This window comes from Bidens hawaiensis, unplaced genomic scaffold, assembly GCF_021521415.1.
Source record: "Bidens hawaiensis isolate Kalapana, Puna unplaced genomic scaffold, B.hawaiensis_p1.1 tig00022253_1, whole genome shotgun sequence".
NCBI classification, from domain to species: domain Eukaryota; kingdom Viridiplantae; phylum Streptophyta; class Magnoliopsida; order Asterales; family Asteraceae; genus Bidens; species Bidens hawaiensis.
Genome location: NW_027493453.1, coordinates 141,828 through 168,008, shown reverse-complemented (window position 1 = coordinate 168,008; position 26,181 = coordinate 141,828). Strand labels below are relative to the sequence as shown.

At 33.9% G+C, this 26,181-nt stretch overlaps 4 protein-coding genes across 4 annotated transcripts; 3 read left to right on the top strand and 1 right to left on the bottom strand.

The window, feature by feature from the left end:
* The first annotated feature begins 3,802 nt into the window (after window positions 1–3,802).
* On the top strand, window positions 3,803–10,058 carry LOC143565052 (lysophospholipid acyltransferase LPEAT2-like). The gene is made up of 14 exons (XM_077052149.1): window positions 3,803–4,352; window positions 5,414–5,594; window positions 5,664–5,723; window positions 5,861–6,024; window positions 6,107–6,170; window positions 6,280–6,348; window positions 7,127–7,222; window positions 7,314–7,358; window positions 7,512–7,582; window positions 7,683–7,749; window positions 8,648–8,698; window positions 8,885–8,995; window positions 9,094–9,141; window positions 9,771–10,058. The coding sequence occupies exons 1-14, from the start codon at window positions 3,856–3,858 to the stop codon at window positions 9,936–9,938; spliced, it is 1,692 nt and encodes a 563-aa protein (XP_076908264.1). The 5' UTR covers window positions 3,803–3,855; the 3' UTR covers window positions 9,939–10,058.
* A 4,451-nt stretch (window positions 10,059–14,509) lies between these two features.
* Window positions 14,510–18,037, top strand: LOC143565051 (MADS-box protein SOC1-like). Its single transcript, XM_077052148.1, has 7 exons — window positions 14,510–14,699; window positions 15,870–15,948; window positions 16,098–16,159; window positions 16,349–16,448; window positions 16,543–16,584; window positions 17,718–17,759; window positions 17,896–18,037. Exons 1-7 carry the CDS (start codon window positions 14,518–14,520, stop codon window positions 18,034–18,036), a joined length of 648 nt encoding a protein of 215 aa, XP_076908263.1. The 5' UTR covers window positions 14,510–14,517; the 3' UTR covers window position 18,037.
* A 1,589-nt stretch (window positions 18,038–19,626) lies between these two features.
* LOC143565050 (histone deacetylase complex subunit SAP18-like) lies at window positions 19,627–22,282 on the top strand. Its single transcript, XM_077052147.1, has 6 exons — window positions 19,627–19,750; window positions 20,928–20,960; window positions 21,044–21,154; window positions 21,342–21,437; window positions 21,887–21,964; window positions 22,086–22,282. The coding sequence occupies exons 1-6, from the start codon at window positions 19,655–19,657 to the stop codon at window positions 22,116–22,118; spliced, it is 447 nt and encodes a 148-aa protein (XP_076908262.1). The 5' UTR covers window positions 19,627–19,654; the 3' UTR covers window positions 22,119–22,282.
* A 1,898-nt stretch (window positions 22,283–24,180) lies between these two features.
* Window positions 24,181–25,596, bottom strand: LOC143565049 (glyoxylate/hydroxypyruvate reductase HPR3-like). Its single transcript, XM_077052145.1, has 2 exons — window positions 25,137–25,596; window positions 24,181–24,696 (listed from the first exon to the last, which is right to left on the bottom strand). Exons 1-2 carry the CDS (start codon window positions 25,575–25,577, stop codon window positions 24,181–24,183), a joined length of 957 nt encoding a protein of 318 aa, XP_076908260.1. The 5' UTR covers window positions 25,578–25,596.
* Between the last annotated feature and the right edge of the window lie 585 nt (window positions 25,597–26,181).

The following is a 26,181-nucleotide window of genomic DNA, read 5'->3' as shown; positions in this document are numbered from 1 at the left end:
TAGACCATCATAAGTGCCAATGTTGGACATCTGTTTGGCACTTCTCGGGGCGATTGCTTCCGCAATGTCCCTTGCGAATTTTGACTTTCCTGCATTTGTAGCAGTTGGTCTAAAGGTTTTGGAGAAGTCACGCGGGTTTCTCTCCGCAGTTGGTTTAAAAGCTTCCCCAAAATTCCTTTTTGGTTGGACGTCCGTTTCCTTACGCTTCCCTTTCGCCTTATGGCGAGGGTTTGCGTCGGTATCGGACTCCCTCTCGTCGTCTGAGTACTCGCACTCACTGCTCATATTGAGGTGTTGGCGAGTACTGCCGAATTCGTCAGCCTGTTGAACTGAACGCAAGCGTTCATCCAATTCAGCTTGGAATTCTCTTTGACGTGCTTCGGCCCACGCCTTCACTTGATCTAGTGTTTGGCGAGGGGCCCTCGTTCGTTTTTCCAACTGGGCGTCAGTGAACCCCAGTGGAATATTTACTGCACTTGCCCCGGCTTGGGTAGTCGGGGTAGTGTTCGTAAGATTTGTGTAACCGCCGGTGTTCCCCCCAGTTGCTGGGGTTGTGGTTACCGGGGTTTCTTGGTCGGTTACTGGCCTTTGGACCGGAGTAACGTTAACCATTTCTTCAGAAATTTTGAAAAAACTAAAATAGTTCTAGCTTTTATGCACGGATGGCGCCAATGAAGAAACACTAAGTGAACCCTGGACAGATTATAGGTAATCTGGGGGTTAAGTAATGTTTCCCACGGATGAGATCTAGCTGAGAAGGTTGTTCTTCAGGAGACCTGCAAAACAGACACCGTAAGCTTGTCACTGAGAAGGGGGGGTTCCTCCTTGTGACCACCCTCCGGCGTGAGAATCAGACTAGATTGCTCTGAATATAAGAGTATATTAAGAGATTGCTAGATAAGATTGAGATATCAGATGATGTCCTTACCATTCCAAGGTGTTGGAGTATTTATAGCCGAAGGTAGGTTTCCAAGCAGGTACAGCCGGCTGAATAGTATTCCTGTTCTACCAACAGTGGACTATGCACAGGCCATGCTGGTTGGTGGATAGGTTACGGCCAACAGTAATAAGGTCGGCTGTATACTGTTCCACCAACTGTAGGCTGCGCACGTCCCATCATGAGGGTTGGTGAGTAGGCAGCGGCTAATAGTGACAAACAGTACTAGAGGGTGCTCCTCCTCGTATTGTTGTCGGTGAGCTGTCACCCTGTGATTAGTTTATGGGCTGCTCTGGTCAAACTGTCTGTTCCGCCCATACCTTAGTAGGTATAGTACGAAAGACCTTCCAGAAGCATACGGACTGGCTCATTTAGGCGGGAGTGTTCCCGCCTTGCTCATTCCTTCATGTGACAACTGAAGTAACGAATGCCTTGTGCGTGTAGCCTTGCTGTTAGTGCGGGTAGCCTTCCCTGATGGCTTGTATCCGCAGCTGCGGGAACAGGCGGGGTACTTCACCATTGGGAGGCTTTCCCTGCGGGTACAGCTGGCGTACTGCGCGTAAGGTTCTTTGAGCATGGTGGGTCCTGCTGGAGCAGTTGGTCATCGCGCAGACGTCCCTGTTCAAGGTGAGTCTTGCGGGTCCAACTGGGCTCTGCTGGGACCTACCTCTTCAGTCCTTTATGATTATCTTCTTATGTTCTTGATCTTCTTTTTAAGATGAAGATGGTGTTACTCTTTATTTGAGTGGTTAGGTGCTAATTTGATTGGTATTTTGTATTTTCGTCGATTGGATTTCTTCTTGTTTATTTGTATATGGATTTATAAAACTCTTTTTGAAGTAATAAGAACTGGTATTTTGGTTTCGTGAAAAAAATAGTATAGCATTTCATAATATACACTAACAAAAACATGATAAAACGTCGATATCTTGGTTCCATTGTTATTTATTAACATCTTTTCGTAGTTTGAAAGAAATAAAAAATAAAATTAAATTAAGTTGTGCAATACTCAATCGTTGTCACACGACACATGTTAATCGCTAATAAAATAATAATTGTTTTTACAACTTGTTAATTTTTTATATCCTTGAAATATCTTCATTAATTATAATTATTTTTTTTAATGAGATCTCACGCTACAGATCTATAATTATTTTTTATGGTAATGTATAATTAAAAAATCCCCTTTAGTTGATTCGCATGTGATGCACGAACTAAACATAGAATAATATTTAGAGTATGGGTGTGATTATTAGTTTTCCTAAGATGAAATTTTTTATATAATTATATTGAATATTATACATACAAAATGAACGAACACAAATGTATTCAAACGAGCATAAACAAATAAACATAAACACATGTTTGTATCGCAAATGAGTGGACGAAACCGGTGTTCGTATATGCTTGTTTGATTGAATAAAATAAAAACTTTATTCCTGTTTATTTTTAGCATTAAATAAAGAACATAAAAAACTTTCCGTCACACAATTTATGAAAGATTCAGTAAACGTCATATTCTTTTACATGCCTCACTAATTAGTAATTCCATTAATTTCGTCCACTTTTGGAAAATTATATTACCATAAATTCAAAAGTTATTCAAAAGTTGAAAATGACTTTCCCCAAAATGTAATTACACAAATGTACTTGAACTTTAATCCATTTACAACTAATACCCTAAATGTTTCGACATACAATATACATCCAAACTACAACTTTGTATTTAGTAGGATCATATTTGTCATTTAAAAGGAGGGGGGTGCAACTTGTTGCCCGCCTACCTGTCACTCTATTGTAATTGGTTGCTTTAATTAATTATTAGCTGAAAAGCTCGTGTCCATCATATTATCTATCTAGAATCCACTAAGAGCATTCCCAACCCATCCCCTAAAATTATGTGAGGGGGTTTGTAAATTATAAGATGGCGTTGTGAGTGTAAATTAAAGTGTGAAGAGAGAAAATGTAGTGTTTTTTTGTAAATTTGGGGAAAATGTAGTGATTTTTTTTGTAAATTATAGGGCAGAGAGAGAAAACTATAATGAAAAAGGTAGAAGAAAATATTATTTAATTAAACATGAGAGAGAAATGTAGTGTTTTTTAGTGTAATTATATCATATATATGAATATATATAGAGAACGAGAACGGGTTGAGAATGTTCTAACCACCATAACTACATTGAGGTACTCATCACCAATAATCCAAAAATTTTGTCCTATTATCTATTTGATAAATTGTTTTTTGTATGATTTAGTCAATAATTTTCGAATGGGTCAAACGATCCACAACCATAAACTTAAAGTTAGTACAAAAGTTTGGAAATGACGAAACAAGATTTCAAAAAAGAAGAGGACTAAATATTTAAAACTATGAGGACTAAACTGACTAATTGTGGATCGTTTGGCTAATGTTTTCAATAAAAACGTAATTGGCTAATGTTTAAAACTATGAGGACTAAATTGATAAAATTTCAAATTTTGAACTGAAGTGACAAAAGTATCAAATCACTGAGACGAAAATGACCGTTAACTCAAAATAAAAAGGAGAAAGACAAAAATGCCCTTAAACTAACGGCATAGTTGGATGCCAATAGACCGAGGGACGTAATTAGCTAATGTTTAAAACTATGAAGACTAAATTGACAAAATTTCAAACTTTAGACTGAAATGATAAAAGTATTAAACCATAGAAACGAAAATGTCTTCTCACAAAATTCGGTAAAAAGAATGTGTATGCTCTATCATACTCAAGGATGTTTTCAGCCACAAATCCAAAACTCAAAGGGTAAATTAGTAATTTCATCACCAACACAAAGACAGTTTAAAATGACAAAAATAGTGTCCAAAACCAGACCAACTTTCCCTCTTTCTTTCTCCACTCTTTTTGACTGCAAATAATAATATTGATAACAATAACAATGTCGCCGGCCGACGACCTCCGCCGCCCTCTGCTACCGTCCACCGCCGTCAACCACCACACACCCACCAACCCAAATCACATCATCACCATCACCAACCCACAAATCAAGATTCAACCCCAAACACCCACAAATCAAGATTCACCATCAAGATTCAAACTTTACACTGATCCAGCCACAACTGAGCAAACTGAGCAAAACCCATATAGGATTCTCGGGTCTGATGGGTTTGACCCGTCCGGGTCAACCACCGTTGACCCGTTTCGAAACCAGACGCCCAAGATTGAAGGGGTGTATGAGTGGATCAAGATGCTGATTTGTGTGCCAATTGTTGTGGTTAGGCTTGTGTTGTTTGTGGTGTGTATGTTGATTGGGTATGTTGCTACTAAGACTGCTTTACATGGGTGGAAAGATACTCAGAATCCGATGCCGAAATGGAGGTGTAGGGTTATGTATGTTACTAGGTTATGTACTAGAGGGATCTTGTTTTCGTTTGGGTAAGAATTAAGATTAAGTTTGGATTTTTATTTGATTGGGAAAATATATGTGTTTGGTTTGTTGATAATTGAACTTGGTTGGGTCGGTTTTGGGCTAAAACCGAACATAAAAACCGAAACTTCGGTTTTTGAATTTTTGAAAACTGTTCGGTTTTGGTTTTATGGTTTGGTTAGATTTTGGTTTTTTGATTCAGTTTTGTCATTTGAGTTTGAAAATTTTGGACCGATAAAAAAAATGATCCAAAGTAATGAATTCTGGGCATACTTGATTTGTTAGTTAAATAATTAATTGATTATTAATCATTTGGGCTAAACCATTTGAGTTACACATTTATTAAATTTTTATAAATTACATAAAATGAAAAACAAAATTGCTTTATATGGGTGGAAATATAAACTGAATCCCATGCCAAGATGGAGAAGTAGCTTTATGTATGTTACTAGTCTCTGTTGCAGATCAAGTTCAGATTTTTATTTAATTATGCAAAAACATAAGCTTGATATGTTGATAAATGGACTTGATTTTTTAGTCCTGCAATGACTTTTTAAGTCAATTGTAAATTAAATCAATTTTTAACATTATTTTTTGTGCATGGTTTTGGGCTAAAAACCGAAACTTTGGTTTTTGAATTTTCGAAAACCGTTTGGTTTCGGTTTTATGGTTTGGTCTGGTTCAAATTCGTTTTTTTTTTGCCATTTGAGCTTGAAAATTTGGGGAAAAAGTTTGGTCCACGATGAATTTTGGTTCTATTTTTTGTTAGTTAATAACTAATTGATTATTAAACATTTGGGCTAAAATATTTGAGGTACATATTTATTAAATTCTTATAAATTACATAAAATAAAAACACAGAATGAAAATCTATAAATTCGGTGCGGTTCGGTTTTTCGGTTTTTATTACATGCAAAACCAAAACAGAACCGTAAGTTACATTTTTTACATAAGCATAAAACCAAATCGTTGGTATTTGGTTCGGTTCGGTTTAATCGAGGGTAAAATTGTGACTTATGAAGCTAACAAAGTTGTTAAAAATCTTAGCTTTTTGTTTAATATGATGCAGCTACCATTGGATTAAAAGAAAAGGGAAACCAGCTCCAAGGGAAACCGCACCAATTCTCGTTTCTAATCATATATCATACATTGATCCAATATTCTTTTTCTATGAATTATTTCCAACAATCGTCGCATCCGAGTCACACGATTCCATGCCCTTTGTTGGAGTCATAATAAGAGCAATGCAGGTAAATTCAAACTATTACTAGTTTTACTATATATCAAATACGTTATTTTATTAAATATTTTATTTTCAGGTGATATATGTGAATCGATTCTCATATCAATCACGGAAGCAAGCTGTGAATGAAATAAAGGTAACAAGCCTTCGTTCTTTATTATTTTGCTTACCAATTTTGAAAGATGATAATGCTTTAAAATTATTAGCTTTTGCATTCTATGAGTACATATACAAAGTTGATACAGATGTATTGTTTCAAGGATTTGAATACAGAAACGGGCGGCAAGCAATAGATATCCACGAGTACTTTTGTTTCCCGAGGGAACCACAACCAATGGAAGGCAGCTTATTTCTTTCCAACTTGGTGCATTTATTCCTGGTTATCCAATTCAACCTGTGGTCGTTCGTTATCCTCATGTACATTTTGATCAATCATGGTAAAGTCGGCTCTTAGGTTTATTAAATTTTACTTCTTTTGATATTCATATGGTTTTTAATTGGCGTGTTTCGTTGCTATAGGGGTCATATTGCTTTGGCCACCCTCATGTTTAGGATGTTCATGCAATTTCACAATTTCATGGAGGTAATATGCGACTAAACTATGCGTAGCTTGACGATATTTTAATTTCTAAAGCTTCTATAATAATAATAATAATAATAATAATAATATTGTTTTGTATTAAATAAATCAGGTTGAATATCTTCCTGTTATTTCACCCTCACAACATCAAAAGGAGAGTGCTGCTCGCTTTGCCGAAAGGGTTAGTTTATAACTTTATATCTTAAATCAAAATATTATTTCTTTTTCTTTATCATGCTAATTTGCTGTATTAATAAAAATAAAATTAAAAATACCAACCAATATTGCACTTTGTAGCATAAAGGATTAGTAGAAACCTTTCATATTAATGAATGTTTATCGTCAATAAAAAGTGCAGCTAAAAATCGTATAACAAATATTTAGTAAAGTAACTGAATATGAGTTAGTGGAGACGTGATAAACCCGATATTAATCCAATTGTATCATGAAAATACAGAATTATAGAAGCACTTGTAAATCCATCAGTAATTCATATTTTTTTACATGGTCTTTTTAAATAAAAAGTTGCATATAATATATTAAAGAATAAACTTTATCATATATTAATTCATTAAGGATAAAATTCAAAATTATGTATTTTTTTAAATATAACTATACACTTCATAAATGGAACTTAGTGAAAAGGAGGCAACCGATATTACATATTCTGGAAATGTATTGAATTATTAATGACACCATGTTTATATCTAAGAATCCAATTAAATGGCATCTGTCAAATTGGATAGGAATTTAAATATTTAAAACCTCTGAATTTGATCCCATTTTAATTTTAAACATGCATGTGTTCATCACAGATTTTCCTTATTTCAATAAAATGATGGCTCATTTTGACTCACAACTTTTATAATAATAATTATTTAAAGCATCTTTCTTTATTGGTAAATTTTTCATGGTTAAACGAGTGCATATATATTCAACTAACCTTGGTTGTTTTGCAGACCGGGAGAGCCATGGCTTCTGCTCTAAATGTTGTACAAACACACCATTCTTTTGCAGATTATGCTCTTCTTTCAAAGGCACTTGAGGCTGGACAGGTGCCTTCAATTTTTCAGTAGTTTAAATATAAGATATGATTAAGATTTCTTCTTTATAAAAAAATCTCACCATATTTCGTTCTTTTTGCAGGAGAATTTTTCACTTTTTATGGTTGAAATGGCAAAAATCCAAAAAGTGAGTTTTAACTTTTTACTCTTTAGCAAAGTTATCCTTTTGTAATTTTCGTATAAAGAGAAATTTATTCGTATTGTTATTTAACATTGTTTATTGTTCTGAGTTGCAAAAATTACTTAACTGATATGAATTTTGTTATCCTGGTGATTGTAGTTATATCATTTGAGCTCTTCCGAAGCTGTTGACTTTTTGGAACAATTTCTTGGCATGAATCCAGACAGCAGGTATATTCCTTTGAAATCATTGTTATCATTTTATTTATATTTTTAAGCAGAAAATTTGCCGCAGATGTGTTAAAATTAAACTACTTGCATTTTGTTTCAGCGGTTGTGTTAAATATCAAGATTTCATTAGGGTTTTAAGATTGAAACATTCTCCCCTTTCGGAAAATGTCAGTAAGCAAACCACTCCCTCTTTCTTTATAATTTACTTTCTTTCATTTCTCTATTAGATGTTGTTCTTTGACTCATGATTATCAAAGTTGTAAATAATAAATGGCAAACTGCACAAAAAAGTACTAAACTTTTATGCAATTTTCCATTCGCGGTACTTAACTTTTTTTGTCAATAAGAAATTAGAGAAAATTACTGTTTGCGTCCCTGTGCGTCCCTGTGGTTTTAGGGAGGAGACACAATGAGCCCCTGAAAAAATTTTTGAACTGGTTGAGTCCCCGTGGTTTTAGAAACGAACAATTTGAGTCCCTGTGGTTTCAGAAACGAACAATTTGAGTCCCTGTGGTTTCAGTAAAATGAAAGTTTACCCTGAAAGTTAAGTAACGGCAAGGACTCAAATGGTTCATTTTTAAAACCACAGGGACTCAACCAGTTCAAAAAAAATTTTGGGGACTCATTGTGCCTCCGCCTTAAAACCACAAGGACGCAAACAGTAATTTTCTCAAGAAATTATTAAACCTTTCTTTTATGCATAGAAAATTTTTTTTTTTTAGGTTTCCACATCACAAAAATTTAGTCAACATGGGCATGCCACACAAACAACCAGGGTGACATGGCATGCCATGTGTACTGCCACATCAGCATTTTTAGCCATATACCTTCAATGAACAAAAGAATGCAAGTGCCTTAAATGGAAAACTGCAAAAAAAAAAAACCTTTTTATGCAGTTTGTGCTTGATAAAATCATAATTCTTTTATTACAAAGTTGTTACAATTCTTTGTTTTATTATTCAGTTATACTATAAAATAAAACCTGGAAGTGGTTTCTTTGACATTTGAAGTGGTTCTACTTCTGTTCCAGTCATTGATGACTTCAAGTTTTCTTCTTTGTGACAGATTTTTCGGTTTATTGATGTCAAGAAGAACGGAGTTATAACCTTCAAAGAGGTAACTATGTCTATGGGTGCATAAATGCCCTTCATTTTGCGGGTCTCATTTTTGTTTCGTATTAAATAAAAAAACCGCGATCCACTAAATGCATTCATCTTATGGTTCCATATATCCTTATGTTATAAATACTTGTCTGTGGGTCCCATGTCTGCATATATTTACCATAAGGTTTAAATGGTGCAGTTCTTGGTAGGATCTGCTCACATTCTGAAGCTGCCATTATTCCCGCAAGCATGCGAAGTGGCTTTTAATGAAAGCGACGAAGACAAAGATCATTACATTTCATTGTCGGAAGTAATACTAAATATTTTTCGTTTCACTTTTTGCCCACTTTGGTTAGTTTCTTGAAATTTAAACCGCTAAAATATTCTCTAATATGTTTTTGTGTACAGTTTGGAGGTTCCATGAGCCCAGCTATACCTACCCTGACGATGAGCGAGGTCAGTGTTTCTTACGGATGTTAATCAAGTTGTAAATGTTTTAAACTGGTTGGCGGGTCGTAATGAATGAGTTAAACGGGTTGTAAACAGGTGGCGCGGGTTGACCAGTTTAATCACACAGGTTAAACAAGTCAATCCGAACACCATAGTAATTAAATGCATAGGCGTACTTAAGGTGCATAGGCATCTTAAGTATATATTCAAATACCAAAAAGTGTACTTAAATCAAAAAAGTGTACTTAAATAAAAAAAAATTATTATTATTCAAGTATATATTTAAAATCATAATCTTTATATATAGCATTGCATATATTATTTAGCTATTTTTATAATAACTTTATATGTACTAATAGTAATTATTATGTAAATATATATTTAATATTAAGAATTGTATAATTAATAGGCTCATTTAGGCTCGCGAGCCTACTTACGCTCGATAATTGAAGCTTGGGCTTGGCTTGGCTTGGCTTGGCTTGTTTCACCCCTACCGAACACAACCCGTTAATTATTTTTGTCAAATTGTCACGTCGTAATTGCAGCCCCTAGTATTTCTTTGATCTTATCAATTGAACCATAAACAAATTATTCTTTATCAATGTTTATAGTCTAATTTATATGTTTTTGAACAGATACAAGCGCTGTTCGAAGTGTTTGACATCAATGGTGATGGTAGGATCAGCGAGGACGATTTTGTGACTTGCTTACGAAGAAATCCGTTGCTGATAGCACATTTCAGTCATCTTTTAAAGCATAAAGATTTAGATGCAGCAATAGGTTTATTAGAGGAAATAGTTTGATACAAGTTTGCCATTCTCCAGTGCTAAAAGAACAAAAATTATGTACAACTCTTTATGCATAGGGTGCAAGTCAGAAAAGGGATTATTATTCTTGCTGTAAATTATGTAGATGGATTTTGTTTGACTCTTGAAGTTTTGACTTTTTGATTGATTAAAATGAACTGGGATCCTAGCATGAATTTATTTGATTATACATATGTATAAAATGAGTTTTGATTAGTAATATTTTTTTTTATTTTTGATGCGTTGGGGGGGGAGGGTCTCGGCAAACCCCACCAGGGGTGGTCACTTTGACGATGAAATCCCGATATGTATTTCGTAAATGATCACAAAATTTCAAAATTTTGATTTTCAAAGATGTGGTCCATCCGGAGGATTTAGTTATGCAGTTTGTACTTAAACAAACAAGTTCTTCTCAACGAAGGAAAAAATGCAAAGAAATATATAGGGGCCATAAGGAAGGAGACACATTTGTGTGCTTCAAGCCTGGTGTTTGATTTGAGTTTATTTAGACGATGGTTCAGGATGAGCTACGCCTTTTTAATCGCATTCTTACGGATATATACGAACAACGCAAATCTAAACATTTTAAATATTTTACACAAAGATATGATATTGTGAGTAGAAAGGGTCTGTCACTATGAATAAAAAAGAAACGAGCATGTGCCATTCATCAGCTGGTTTATGATGCTTCATCTGACAAATGTGACACATGAGTGAAAAAAATGCCCTCGAATTTAATGCAATTTTAATTTTATTTTTTAATATAGTTGTTTCAAAAATAGTCGTAAATTACTTAAATTATTTCATAAGTAAAAGAACACATTCCTTAAATAAAGTTTAGAAAGTAACGATGGTGTGAAAATAATATGGTTTAATGTGTGAAGGATGAGTCTTAGGGTTGCAGACACTATTTATCATTATTGCATTATTGTTGGGTTTAGTATCTTACATAATCTTCTTAAGAATAAGTGTAAAGACACAGTGGATCACAAAATATTAAACAACATCAAACAAAATATAATACAATATTAAAGAAAAAAAATACATAATGATGAAAATAAATAAAAAAACATAATGATAAATAAAAAGATACAGGATTTGAACAAAAATTATAAAATTTGCAGGCTAGAAATCAAAATAGAAAACCTAAAATTTAATATCGTAGAGTTCAACGAAACGATTCAAATGTAGCTAGTTTGAGTTCTATTGAAGTATGTTTGATACCCTTTCTACAACTTTATAGTTTTAGATTATAATGTATTTGAACCAACCCTATTATTATTGCTATTCAAAAACTCCCACATGAATCAAAATAATAATATCATTTGGTTTATTTTTCATTTACCAAAGTTGATAAAAAAAGGTTTCTTTTTAGTATTTATTCTGGTTCTTATTTATTTATATATGAGATGAACTTGTACGATTGCATAATTTAATTGCTGAAAGTCTTTAAATATATTAATTTTACATTAATAATATATGCAAATACTAAATTAAATTTAATTGCACCTTGACGCAGACATAGATGTTTACGGTCAGGTTAAGCTGGTTTAAATGGGATTTATGGGTCGAACTGGCAACTACGGTTTAAAGAAACTAAAATAAAGTTTCTGGTTTTAAGCTGGACCAGCTAAATTGGTTGGTTTGGGTCGGTTTTTTTTATGAAATCGTACTTTTAAAATTTGAAAGTTCTATAAAATGATCAGCTTAAAAAGAACAGGTGCATTTTACATTTTAAGTATTGAAGGGTTTACGAATAAAAAAAAAACACTTAACAACACCGAATAAGGTAAACTATGTAGCATTCACAACAACTTTTCCATAAATATGTAAGTGTATTCTCTATATTTTATGAAGTAGTTGTAATGAAAGATAGAGAAAAGTTACTTTTATGAAGTGCTTGTGAGTTGATGAAAGCATAAAATGTAACAATAAAGGTATGAAAAATGTTATTTATTTCTAAATAAAAAAAAAGATAGTGGCTTTTATTGTAATTATAAAGATAGAGAAAGTGAATCTACCGGGAATGCTCTATTATATGTATAGTTCAAAATACTGATACGCATTATAGTTATTAGGATCCAAACGCATGATTTTTTTCAACTAATATATCGATTCTGAAAGGACAACACTTTAATCTGTCTAGTAATAAATAACAACTAATCCCACAACACCATTACCCATGTCTTATGGGACCAGTTCAACTGTTCAAGTTGGACCCACAACCAGCTTCAATTTCACGCACATCTTTCTTTATATTAGTCTTTATTAATGCTTTTTATTTTCATGACATGGAGCCGCTAATGATGCATCCCTATCAAAATGTTTTCATATCTTCCAAACAATACCACAAGAATATTATACGTTTCCCATAGTGTTTTTTTATTTGAAATTGGATTATATGTTAACAATCGGTAGCAACTAGCAATCTGATATACATTTTATTCTTCGAGTATAAAACCATAGGATGCTAGGTTGGTATCTCCCCGATATTAGTCACACGTATATCTAGAGTCACGTATATATAAATATAATATTATACAATATTTACACACTCCTGACAACCCCACATCAAAGACTATACATCCACCTGGACCCACTCAGCAAAACTCAACCTGGGTGTGTGGGCCCGGATATAGATGCGTTTTCGACTTCTAATTGGTTCATGTCTTCTTTCATCGTACCACACACTGTTTAGCTTCTTCCTACTCGTACGGACCACAGTTATTCACTATATGCAATGCTTGCCTCACATAGTAAACTTCTTAAATTTAGTAGGTAAACATGAAAAAGCATGTCTTTGTAATTGCAACCAAAGTTTTTTAACATGATCATCACATTTTTTTAGTCTCTTTGATTTAAATGATATTTTGATTATTCACATAATTAATCGGAATAAAGTTATCTTAAATTCATGCCAAAAATTATTAGGCTACGTGTTATACATATCATTCTTTATTTTTTATTATTCATCACCTCAACAAATCTTACATCATTCACTGTCACCACTCTACCTATGTTACCTCTCTGTTTTTTATATTATGTAACTTTTATCATCGTCATATACTTTGTTAATTTTACTAAATCGTGCATATGCAACCCTTGACATGGTCGTTTTTACTGATATTCGTTTTTACTAGTATTAAATGTTATATAAGGAAATAAATTACCAGAGGTTTACACTATCCAATATCTTTTCTCTTCATACTACGCCTTTCTTGTTTGGAGGAGGGTGTTTTCGTCCCTAATCTTGTCTTAGCTCTCTCTCATTCACATCAGGGCACATGAGTTTTCCACATTTACAAATTGATTCCTACCACAACCCTCTAACTCGTTTATCGTGTTTGGCTAAATGGGTTAAACATGCCACCCTCAGAGTGCATGATTTTAAGTGTGTGCATGTTAGGGTTAATATGTTTGACATGAATGAAACTATCGGTCTTGCTTGGATTGTACAATTTAACCAGTCAACCAAACACGCTTATAATCACGGCTTGATTGGATCTATATGTGCGTTCATGTTTAGTTCTCTTCAAATTTGTATACGTAGGTCTCTTAAGATTTTGCTCATGAAAACTAGGCTGACGACGGTCAAGGTAACAATCTATGTCCATAACTCTCGCTGGTAGTTCATGACAGTCACACATGATCATATAGACTATACGAGTTCAACAAAGTAAGGATCAACAAAGAAGAATAACACAATGAGGGGGGCATTGACGCGTTTTCAAATGTCGCTCTAACTACGTGGCTAAACTAGTCATTTCACATAAAATATAACATATTTTTCAATATTTATTAATGAAAATGACAAACCTAAATACAATTTGACAAGTAACAGAAACCACATTTATGATTATTCAAAAATAATCAAAATATAAAAAGATATATGAACATATGAAAGTTATGATTTAACCAAACACAAGTACTTGAACTATCGAGTAAAATATCTTTGTTACTATAAAAGGGGAATGTGGTTAAAAAGGGTGAGTATAGTTTCCACCTTCTTTTCTTTTTTGTGACACTACACCCATAACAAGCAACAATCAATCAATCTCAACCTTACCTCAACTAATGGCAAATTTAGGCCTACCCCTACCCCTACCTCTCTAGGGTTAACCATGGGCTAGTTTTGAGGATACCATTTTCCAAACCTAAAATTCATACACCAACAAGAACTCACAAGCCCCAATGCATAACTTACAAGTCAATAAAAAACATGACTCTAATTTAAAAACTTAGGTTACTAAATAGGGGTAGCCTTACAACTCCATCTTTGTATATCTTCAATTCTTCATACACCTTCTCTCTCTCATCCAAGAAGAAAGAACAACCTTTTTTCTGGATATATTTCCTCTTTTGTAAGGCTACTTTTCTTTCTTGAACATAATCTTCTGTAGGAGTTGATATATATAGCTAAATAAGTAAAAAAATTGTACCTTTTTAATCTTTTTTCTTTTATGGTATACTTAAAAAACTTGTCTTGATGTTTGTTTGATGGATCTTGATCATAAAAAGATTGAATCTTTGTTATCAAATCTTACCACCAGTTTCAACTTTTTGAAGATAATCAAAGATGGTGAGAGGGAAGACTCAAATGAGGAGGATTGAGAATGCTACAAGCAGACAAGTGACCTTCTCCAAAAGAAGAAATGGTTTGCTGAAAAAAGGTTTTGAGCTTTCTGTGTTATGTGATGCTGAAGTTGCTTTGATCATCTTTTCTTCAAGAGGCAAACTTTATGAGTTTGCAAGCTCAAGGTTCCATATTTTCTTGATTTAATTCATCACTAATACTTAGTGTCTTGGATCTGTTTTTTCTTTATTGTTTTTGGTATCATCAAACTGAAGATCAAGAACATATATATGTGATATATGTATAACTAGGAAGTGAAGTCAGTTCACTCTTGTAGTTTAAATCACGAATATAATAACAAAAAAGAAAAAATAGACCCAATTACAAATTTTGTCCTTTAAAAAAAGCCAAATTACGGTTCGTGTCATTTTTTAAGTTTCCTTGCAGGCGGTATCCTTTAAACATTTTTTTCCTACACGTTATGTCCTTTACGCTAACTGGGTTAGAAAAACTCAGTTAAATACCCTAACGTGAGGCGCATGTGAGGGCATGCGAAAAGACAAAAATTCCCTCACATGCGCCTCACATGAGGGTATTTAACTGAGTTTTTCTAACCCAGTTAGCGTAAAGGACATAACGTGTAGGAAAAAAATGTTTAAAGGATACCGCCTGCAAGGAAACTTAAAAAAGGACACGAACCGTAATTTGGCTTTTTTTAAAGGACAAAATTTGTAATTCTGTCAAGAAAATAATATAAAATTGTTATAATTAATAATAAATAAAATACTTTATTTTTAAAAATTGGTTGTCTTGTTGTCTGGCCTATTTTGATGAGTAAACTTGAAATGGTTTATTTCATAACATTATAACACTGAAGAATGTCACAGCAAGTTTACCATAAAAAGCATCTATACAATTACTTTTATAAGCTGTTGTATGTATGGTTTATAATTACTAGATTAACAAAAAAAAAAGTCTTATGTAATTAAGTTTATTATAAAATGCATTGCTTGCAAACATTCAAACACGTGTAACGTACACAGAACTCACATGTCTATATTAATTTGACCAAAAATTCGTTTTAAAGTTATATACACATGTACTAAAAGATGTACATACGTACCTAGCCCAATGATATCTTGGTGTGTCGGTGTGTTCTCTTGGTCTCCCTTGTCCGCTACGAACTGTAGAGTATAATTAAGCGTAGAATAATAGACGAATGTATGAGTTGTTCTGAAGAAAAAAAAAACTAAAAGATGCCTTTATATATGCATTTTGTATATCGATTTTGTTTTCTATGTTATTGAAAGTTCTTTGCTTTAAAAAAAAAAGCCTTAGGGTTTGGATTTAATCAGCATGCAGGAGACTATTGAAAAGTATAGAAGTCAAGTGAAAGATGTTCAAACAGATACTTCAAGTGTAGAAGATGTTCAGGTTCATAAACTTTTCAATAATTAATATTCAACTATAATTTTTTTTTCTTTATATTTCTCGTTAAACTCAAAACTATAATTAATAATTTTTCGCTCTTAAATTAATCTTGTTCCGGCCATGCCTTCTTTTGCATTCAATTCAATTTACAGCATTTGAAGCAAGAAACAGCTATCATGGCAAAGAAGGTTGAACTCCTTGAAGTTGCAAAAAGGTGCAATTTTAGTTTATTTTTGGATCATTAGATATTTCCATCAAAGATTAATATGCAACTTATAATTTTCATAAGATTTTTATTAAGATATAACATATATATGCTTTTGAAGATATCAAATATTAATTAAAAAGAAAAAAATATAATCAGTAATGACTGATGATCTTGTGATTGTTGTAAATTATGCAGAAAGCTTTTGGGAGAAGGATTAGGAGCAACCACCATTGAAGAACTAGTTCGGATGGAACAGCAGCTGGAAAAGGGCGTACACCTTGTTCGCGCACGAAAGGTTTAAATAACTTATATCATTCTTCTGGATATGGATTTTAGGGTTTACTGTGGAAATCTCTAACATTGTTTTTGTCATAAATTATATGTTTTAGATACAAGTTTACAATGAGCAGATTGAGCAACTAAAAGCAAAGGTACTGATAATATATAGAAACCAAGAGTCCAAGACTGACCTAGATGTTTTTACTTACATGGAATTAGGCTTGTAAACGAACCGGACATTGATGAACTGTTTGATGAGAAGTTCGTTTAATTAATAAATAAACGAACATAAACAAAGTTATCTGTTCAGATAATCAACGAACAAACATGAACATATGTTTTTGTTTGTTGATTTATGTTCATTCGTATATGTTCTTTTAAATTTTAATATATAAAGATAAAAGAGGTTCACTTAAATATTTTATATGCAATTACTTTCTGATGAAAAATAAATTACCGTGATCATCCCCTAGAGTTTGTATTCATGAAGAAACATGGTTAATTATGTTCAATTATGTTCTTAAACTGTTCGCTTAGGTTTTAAACAAACGAACACGAACATGCCCATTTTCTTAATGAACGAACTTGGACTAAAAGACGTGTTCGATTAAAGCAAAATGAACGAATACGAACATTCCTTATTCATGTTTGTTTAGTTCATTTACGGGCCTACATAAAAATACTTGGGTAGTCAAAGCTAGGGGTGTGAATTTTCTAACGCGACACAAACCTAACATGAAGTCTAAACGAGTTTGGGCCAGTTTCAGATAGAACCTACAAACATGTTAGTTAAACGGGTCAAGTTCGGGCCAACCCGATAGGTTTGCAACTTCACCTGTTTAGCCCATTTATATCTTTATATTTTAAATTGTAAAATGTTTTTTTATGTAATAACTTTACTATTTTGGTATTTTATACCAAAATCATTAAGTTTCAAAATAGATAGGAATAGTTTAAACATAAATGCTTTACAATAAATTAACTAATCTTTAAATTTATAGAATTTTAATGTATTAACATATAAAAATAAATAAATAAATAAAGCTTTTTTTTCTGGGTTAAAATGGTTAAATTTGTCGCTTGCGGATGCATTTGTTATGTTGGATTCATGTCTGTGATACGATTTTCGTGTATGTGCCATACTTCGAGTACATGTAGGTATCAATCCGTCAACCCATGAAAATGACCCATTTAATAGCCCTAGTTTGGCAGCATTACTCCACTAATATTTTCTTCAAAAATTAATTAAATAGTTTTTTTTTTATATTTTCATGGAAATATTCAGGAGAAATTGATGGCAGAGGAAAATGCAATACTTACTGAGAAGGTTAAGGTGAGTTTCTTACTCGTTTCTTGATTTTTTACAAGCATAAATTTTTATAAACAATTAAACAGTCAAAATCTAATTAGTTGAAATGTTAATCACTCTTTAAAGATAACTTCTATTGTCATTTTCTTTTCAGTACCAAGTCCAAAAACACAAAGCAACAGAAGAAACGAGAGTCGATGTTCATGTTCTTGAATACGGAGAGAATTTTGATGTGGAAACCGAACTATTCATCGGGCCACCAGAGACGAGGATGAAGAAAAAATGGCCAAAGTAATTGCATGGTCCACATATCCGTACATATATTTATATGTCTATCTTTCAAGACTATGTTAGTGTAACTTATATTAAAACGTGTGTTTAACGCATACAATTGTCGCTTTGCAACAAAATTTTCAATGTGGGAAGTCTTGAAATAAGGCTTCCTAATTAGCTGAAACCGAAATCATAAGTTGTTTAATTTGCCGTTAATTAAAGTTTGTTAATTATTGTACATATGAGTATATGACCATTTGGAACCTAAAATAAATGCTTCTGGTCACATTCGTTTTTTTTATTAAACCTTATATCGATTATTACACGTGAAACCTAAAATAAGTCTAAATCAAAAACAAATATATTTCTATATATCTTTTTGTTTTTTTATTAAACTTCATATCAATTAATAATAGCTTATTAATATTACATATAGTGTATTTATACGTAAGTTCAATGATATATTAACTCAAAATATTGTTTTATAACTCGTAATATTTTATCATTAAGTATATAATATTACATTTATTTAACCGTATAATAGACGAGTTTCTAACCTAATATTGTTAATAGACCAATCAAATTAAACCAACTAGTCATATGAAACTGATTAACCGTGCATAAACAGAAAATTAGACAGTAAAAAAAAGAGTAAAAGGTAGAAAAGCAAAGCATGCACAAAACATATCGTTATTGCTTTTAATTTCATAAGGATGGGACTCGATCCTTCAATTGGTTTGGAGTTCTCCTTTTTAAACAAAATTTTTTATCCGTGTTCATTTATTAAGTATTAATTGAATAAAAAATTATTATTCTTATTTGTCTATTTATTAAATGCATAAACATAATGAATTTCCGTCAAACATTTGATTCATTTACGTCTCTAGGTAGATAAATAAGGGCGTAAACGAGCTGATTTGAGCTGAACTTGAGCTTGGCTAGTTTTGAGCTCTTTTTTCAAAGCTCAAGCTTGGACTCGGATCGTTTAGTATTTGCAAATACATTTATATACATTTTTAATAATTTTTAATATTTTGAGAAAAGCCTTAAACGAGCCTAAACTAAGCTCAAGCTCATGTAATACCTTAAACGTGCGAAATTCGGTTCGAGAAAGTTATCACATAGAAGTCCAAAAGATGTAAAAACATAAAAATACACAACGCTCGTTAAGGCTTCTCATACAATTCTCCAACTCGGGCTTGATAACTAAACGAGCTTCATTTGAGGCTCGGGCTTGAAAAATCTCAACTGATTTTGAGCTTTCTATCGATCCGAGTTCAAGTAACTCGCGAACAGCTCGACTCATTTACCCTTGTAACATGAATATCATTTTAAGTTTTTTTAACATGTTTTTTTTACTTACCAAAAAGCATACTAAGTTCGAGGTGCACAAAATATCAGGTTCTAGACCCGACCCAGAACCAATTCCTACCCATACCCGACCCGCAGAACAAACCTGAACCCGCCGGAACCGGAAAATACCCCGTCAAAACCTTATCAAATACCCAACTAATCCGGCCTTTTTAATAACCAGAAATGCCAGAAAATTGGGGTTTTTGGCCCAAAAATAAAAGCCCAGATGCATCGTCTTTCAATAGTTGATTGCAGAGTTGCAGGCAGAGGTGTTACTAGTAACAACAATGGCAGCTCGATTAGGTCAAAGAAGACCTCTTCCTCCGTCAGCAAGAAGTCATAATAAACCCGGACCTCCATTTGAACCGCTCGATCGCGAAAAGGTTACCTTATTATTATTATTATTATTAGTGTTTAGGGTTTATTCCTCACTGTTTAATGCTTATTACTTATTACTTGTTTTCGTTGTTTCAACTATTTCAAGTTTCTCTAGGGTTTTGAATTATGTTGATTTTTGTTTGGTATTAAAATCATTGCTTGTTGTTTTATCGGTTTTGGTTTTGCATGTAATATAAACCCAAAAAACCAAACCGAACCGAATTTATATGGACTTTTTTTTCTTTTCATTTCAATATCTAATTTATATGAATTTAATAAAAATGTAACTTAAATATAATAGGCTGTGTGTAGTGGGGCTACAAATGGGGCGATATTTTGGAGGAACACCCCCCCCCCTCCCCCCCCCACAAAACCAACCCCGGCGTTAAGAGGGGCGACAAAGGGAGGGGGGTCAACAAGAATTTATTGGCTGGGTGTGTTTTGTGTTTTTTATTATTATATTATATCTGTGTGATATATATATATATATATATATATATATATATATATATATATATATATAATATTGGGCAACAGCACCACTACACCCCTAAAACAAAAATTCTCCCAAACTATAATATTGGGCGTCACATGACACTTAACCCCCCCAATTTGTAGCCCCCAACTACACATAGCCTTAGCACAAATGTATAATATTTATTAGTTATTAAATGTTAACTAACATATTTATTTAGTCCCAAATTTATTATTTTGTGCCAAATTTTATTTTTTGTCCCAAAATTTTCAAGTTGCAAAACCGGAAACCCCGAAGTTGAACGGTTTTCAAAAATTTAAAAACCGAGGTTTTGGTTTTAGCAAAACCGACCCAAACCAAACCGTGCACACCCCTAAGAATTTGAATTCTGCTCATTGCTTTCACAGTTTGGATATGAAGCTTGGGATACTCAATAGCAACTTTGAAACGAGCCGAGCTCGAGTCGTTTCGAGCTCTGTTCCTAAAGCTAGAGCTCGGCTTGTGATTTATTAATTAATTTATATCTGTTTTAATTCTTTTATATATTTTTTGAGAAAAACCTTAGCAAGACTGAGCTCAGGTTGAGCTCGTGTGCAGTTTACTATTAGTTAAGAAAATATTGTAATTGGCATTTTTTACAGTTAGTTATTAACTAATTATTATGACATTTAATTGTAATATAAATTTTTTTTTTAATTCACATGCAGACTTGTCCATTGCTACTTCGAGTATTTACGAAGGTAAGAATTCTGCGAAAACACACTCATATAAGATAATACAGGTGCATAATCGAAAAAGTATAACGCTTACTTATTTCTAGCAGGTTGGTGGCCATCACAGCCCCGCAGACTTTGCAGTCAGAGGCAAGGAGCCTAAAGACGAAGTCCAAATTTATACCTGGATGGATGCTACACTTCGTGAGCTAACGGATTTGGTACGACAAACAATTAATATTTGGACAAGTTTTTATTTATGTTTTTGTAGTCAAAAGTGCATTACATTTTTTTTTGTTTCTTGAACATGCTATCCATTCAGATTACACACCTATTAGTGAATTTAATCTTTTTATATGTATCTGATAAATATGGTTAATTTGGTGTTTTTTATGATATGCTTCTCAGGTGAAGGAGGTAGCACCAGAAGCTAGAAGAAGAGATGCTATGCTGTCATTTGCTTTCGTATATCCAACTAAAAATGGTCATTTTACCGTCAAAGAGGTAAACTTTTTCGTATCTCTTTCTGTATATTTTGAATCATATTTTATACGTGCAAAATATTAGAAGTTACATGATTAAAGTTAATGAGACCAAACATTAGTACTTTCATTTAATCAGTTCTCGCTTCTCGGATTATCAAACAGATTTTGGTAATGGCAGCGAGACTTTTTAATTTTTTTATTCACCTTTTGAACCATGATACTCGGCTTTTTGCTGCACTTTGGTCGCCTTTCCTGAAATATTGTAAATGTTGACGATAAAAAATAAAAAAATAAAAAAATAATAAGACGCATTGTAGGTGACATTTTTGTCCAAAATTTTTTTAGGCTTGATGAATTAATTATCTATTTGTTGTTACTTTTTGAAAAGGCGATAACTTGTTATTTAACTAGACTTAAAAACGAGCATTATGTTAATTACATTCAACTGTTTAATATTGTGTGTTGTAGATCGGGAAAACCTTATCTTACCCGAATGCAAGACGACCCAACGATGGCAGTAAGGCCCTTGGCACCCTTGCCTTTGAGGTACCTTTTGTGTTTGACCATTTATTTTCTCTCGTAAAAAGACCCGTCTTGTACCGTACATGTAACATGTATTGGACTAAAACCGTAGGAATCTATTTCTAACTGGAAGCCGAATTTGCAGATTGGAGATTATCTGGATGTGGCAATTCTGTAGACTTGTATATCATCTCTGGATCCATGATGTGGTAGTTTACTAGTTTAATGTTGTCATTTCGGCGGTAGTAGAATTAGACCATATGGGCTATTTTGAATGGAAACTTTTTAAGTTCGAGTACTCGTGTCGAGTTTGCATATGGAGTTTTTCTGTCCGGTTAACAATGCCTTTGTGGCTTAGACCAAAATTGAATTGCTTATAAATTATTACTATATAATAATTAAAAACTTTGGTGCCGCCAAGACTCTTATTGAGCCACTTGGCGGCAACGCATTAGTCCGCAAATTTTGTTTTTTAGTTTAGCTACCACGTAACGAACGTAACGGAAACCGATCGCATGCTATTTTGTTTTGTTTTAGTTATGATATCATAACAAATGTGAGGGAAACCAACCGGATTCGGGTAAACTCACCGCCCCAACGCCCGAGTTTACCGATTGGCGCCGCTCCCTTGGTCTACCTCAACTTTTATTTTTCAATTTTTTTTGGTTTTATTTCCCGTATTGTAATGAAGATGATAGAAACCGATCGAATTCGCGTACACTCACGATCTCAACGCCTGGGGCCGAAAACACTTGGGTTTTACCAATGGTCGGGTTTTACTGGCCTTATTTCATTTCTGGTAGCGTAATGAACGTAACCGAAGCCGACAGAATTCATGTGGACTCGCTATCTCAACTCTTGGGACCAACAGCGTTCAGGTTTTACCAACACCCGACTTGTATCAACTCATCGCCACAATGCCTATGACCTACAAAGCTCGGGTTTTATCAACCGACATAAATTTGTTTTAAATATTTTATTTTTTATATGTTAATTTGAGGAATTTATTTTTTGGGCTTAATTCTGGTACCATTACGAACGTAACCAATACCCGGCATATACACATCAACTCCCCGTTGTTACACTCGTGTTTAACCCAACGCACATGTTTTATCGACCGAATAAAAATTGTTTTAAATATGTTAATTCTTTTTACATTATGTTATACGAATGCCGCTACTTTTTTTTGAACGTAACCAATACCCGGCATATACACATCAACTCCTTGTTGTTACACTCGTGTTTAACCCAACACACATGTTTTATCGACTGAATAAAAATTGTTTTAAATATGTTAATTCTTTTTACATTATGTTATACGAATGCCGCTACTTTTTTTTTTGTTTTATTTTAAATATGTTAATTTGACAAATTTATTTTCCTGCGGAACCGGTGAACCGCCGGGGCCAGACCGGCAAAACCCTTTTTTCCCTAAAATAAAAGGTTGCAGCAAGCTGGACTCGAACTCGGGTTCTTCCATAATGAATGTGTTTAAAGGAAACATCCAAAGCCATCCCACCAACTTCAACTATGTCCTTTAATATGAAAATTACTTATATATATATATTATAAAAGCAAATTGAATTGAAAATGGACATTTGTGGCAGTTGGAGGCTACAAATAATTAGATTTTTTGGAATCTCACAAACCCTTTAATGCTACTTTCCTACTTCAAAATCAATATAATACAAGGTATGAAGAAAGTGGTAAACAAATGGAAATTAACCTTATATTATTATTATTTTTTTATAAACAAAAATTATATATTATTTATGACGTCATCCGGGTCACACACCGGTCCGCCCTCCCGGGTCGGTCCGACCTTTGACCCGGTAAGGTGTCCGGGTCAACGTCCGGGCCGGGTCTGAAAACATTGGGCAATCCCGACCAAATTCGCGTTAACTCGCCGCCACGACACCCGGTTTTACCAAACGAATTATCCATCGTTACTGTTACGGACTTTTTAATATGTTAATTTTTATTATAAGTTAAGTTATACGAGCATTGCTACTGTTTTATGTGTTAATAGCTTAATTTGTTTTTTTTAATTTGTGTCGGTACCAACCGAATCCACGTTACGTGATAGGTACATAAACATATTTGAGCTGCCCCAACGCAACACGCTAGTTAATAAACTAGTTTGAATACAAATTATCTACAACTGATCATTTATTGCAGTATTGCACACAACAGGCTGATAAATAAAGTTGCAAACACAAGTTCATAAAGATCCCATACATTCAAACCTCAAACATCAATGGTTTGTTTGAGAAGAAAGCATCCAAATTCCCAGCCGCAAGTTCATAAAGATCCCTCGTAGATTCCTCTGTCATCACCGCGTGATGAGGTGTCATAACAACGTTATCCAACTCAAACAGCTCTTCAGGAACATCCGGCTCGTTTTCAAAAACATCCAAACCAGCACCAGCGAGTTCTCGGTTTAACAAACACTCGACAAGATCTTTCTCCTTAACGATCGCTCCACGGGCTATGTTCACAATAATCCCATTTCTTCCTAAAGCCGACATCACACTTTTGTCAACCATGTGACGGGTTTGGTCCGTTAACGCACAACAGATTATCAGAATCTCACATTTTGCTGCGAGTTCGTGTATACGGGGGCAAAATGGGAATTTAACATGCGGTTTTTCATTTCTTGAGGTGTATGAAATTATGCAACCGAACGCGTTTAGCCTCTTTGCGACTTCAAGCCCAATGCTTCCCATTCCAATAATCCCAACTTGCCTGCCACCCAACTAAATTCACAATATCATTAATAGTAACGAGCGTGCCGAGCCGCTCGTGAGCTACATCGATAAAAAAGCTCGAAATGAGTCAAGCTTTTCGAGCTCGATCCTTAAATAAGAAGCTTTGTATTTTTAAGTTTTTATCTCTTTTGGACTTCAATGCATTAATTTCACATTACACAACCGAGGTCGAGTCGAGCTTTGGCTCGTTTAAGGTACCATACGAGCTCAAGCTGAGCTTAGGCTCGTTTAAGTTTTTTCTCAAAATATATAAATAAAAACGAATATAAACTAAATAATAAATGATAAATGAGCCAAGCCCGAGCTCTTGTAAGTCAAAACAAGCAGAGCTCGAGCCTAGTCGAACTCAGGCTCAGGCTCGGCTCATTTACACGCCTAAATTACCGACAGACAAAAGTTACAACTAACATAAGGCTCTTTTTTCCTACCTTATGACCAAGAGGATAATCACCTTTGTGGTTCCAAAGCCCGGCTTTAACGAACCGATCAGCAGCACTGATCCTTCTCAACACATCAATCAACAAACCGACAGCTAAATCAGCAACAGCCTCTGAGAAAACCGAGCCAGCATTCGCAACTTTGACTCCACGCTGCTTACACTCACAAAGGTCAATATGATCAACTCCCGCGCTGCTGGTCATGACGAAACGAAGCTCTGGAAGGCTCTGCAGGACTTCACTAGTAATGTAACCTGTAGCGGAACAGAATGCAGCTTTAACGGAGCCTGCGTGAGCGGAAAGGAACTGATGCAGAGGCATAGATGATTCCCAGGGTTTGAGGAAATGGAATTTCGCAGAGAACTGGTGTTCGTGTGATTTGTAAACGGATGGTGGACCGAGAAGCAGGACGGTTGGAAGGTTATCTGCCATGTTTAAAGCACTTGCACCTGCATAATAAGTGCATAACATGAACACAATGCAGATTGAAAGAATCAAAAGTGTATGGATCCAAACTTTTTGTATATGTGATATTAGGGGTGTCATGTGTGCATGAAACTGCAAAACCGAATCGAAACAAAGACTGATGGTTTGGTTTTATGTTTTTTTTTGTAGACACTGAACTTAGTGTTCGGTCTTGGTTTTGTGTGTTATAGAAAGTTAGAAACCAAACTGAACCGAACCAGACCGAATTTATTGATTTTCGTTTTTTTTATTTTTTATTTAAGTAATTTATGGAAATTTAATAAATATATAACTCAATTGTATAATAATCAATTAGTTATAAATTAACGAAATGATTTAGAACCAAATTCATTATTTTGGCGCAGATTTTACTTTTCGTCTCAAAATTATCAAGCTAAAACGGCAAAACTGAAAAACCGAATACGAACCGAACCTAAACCGAAGACCATGCAGCAAATGAAATGCAACGCCGGTGATGCATTATTATCCGCTAACACATCGCCGTCGGTGAGAACATGGTTGTCAGATTTGGCACCAAGCGTTGACGATGAGATACTGAACGGCTATCGGG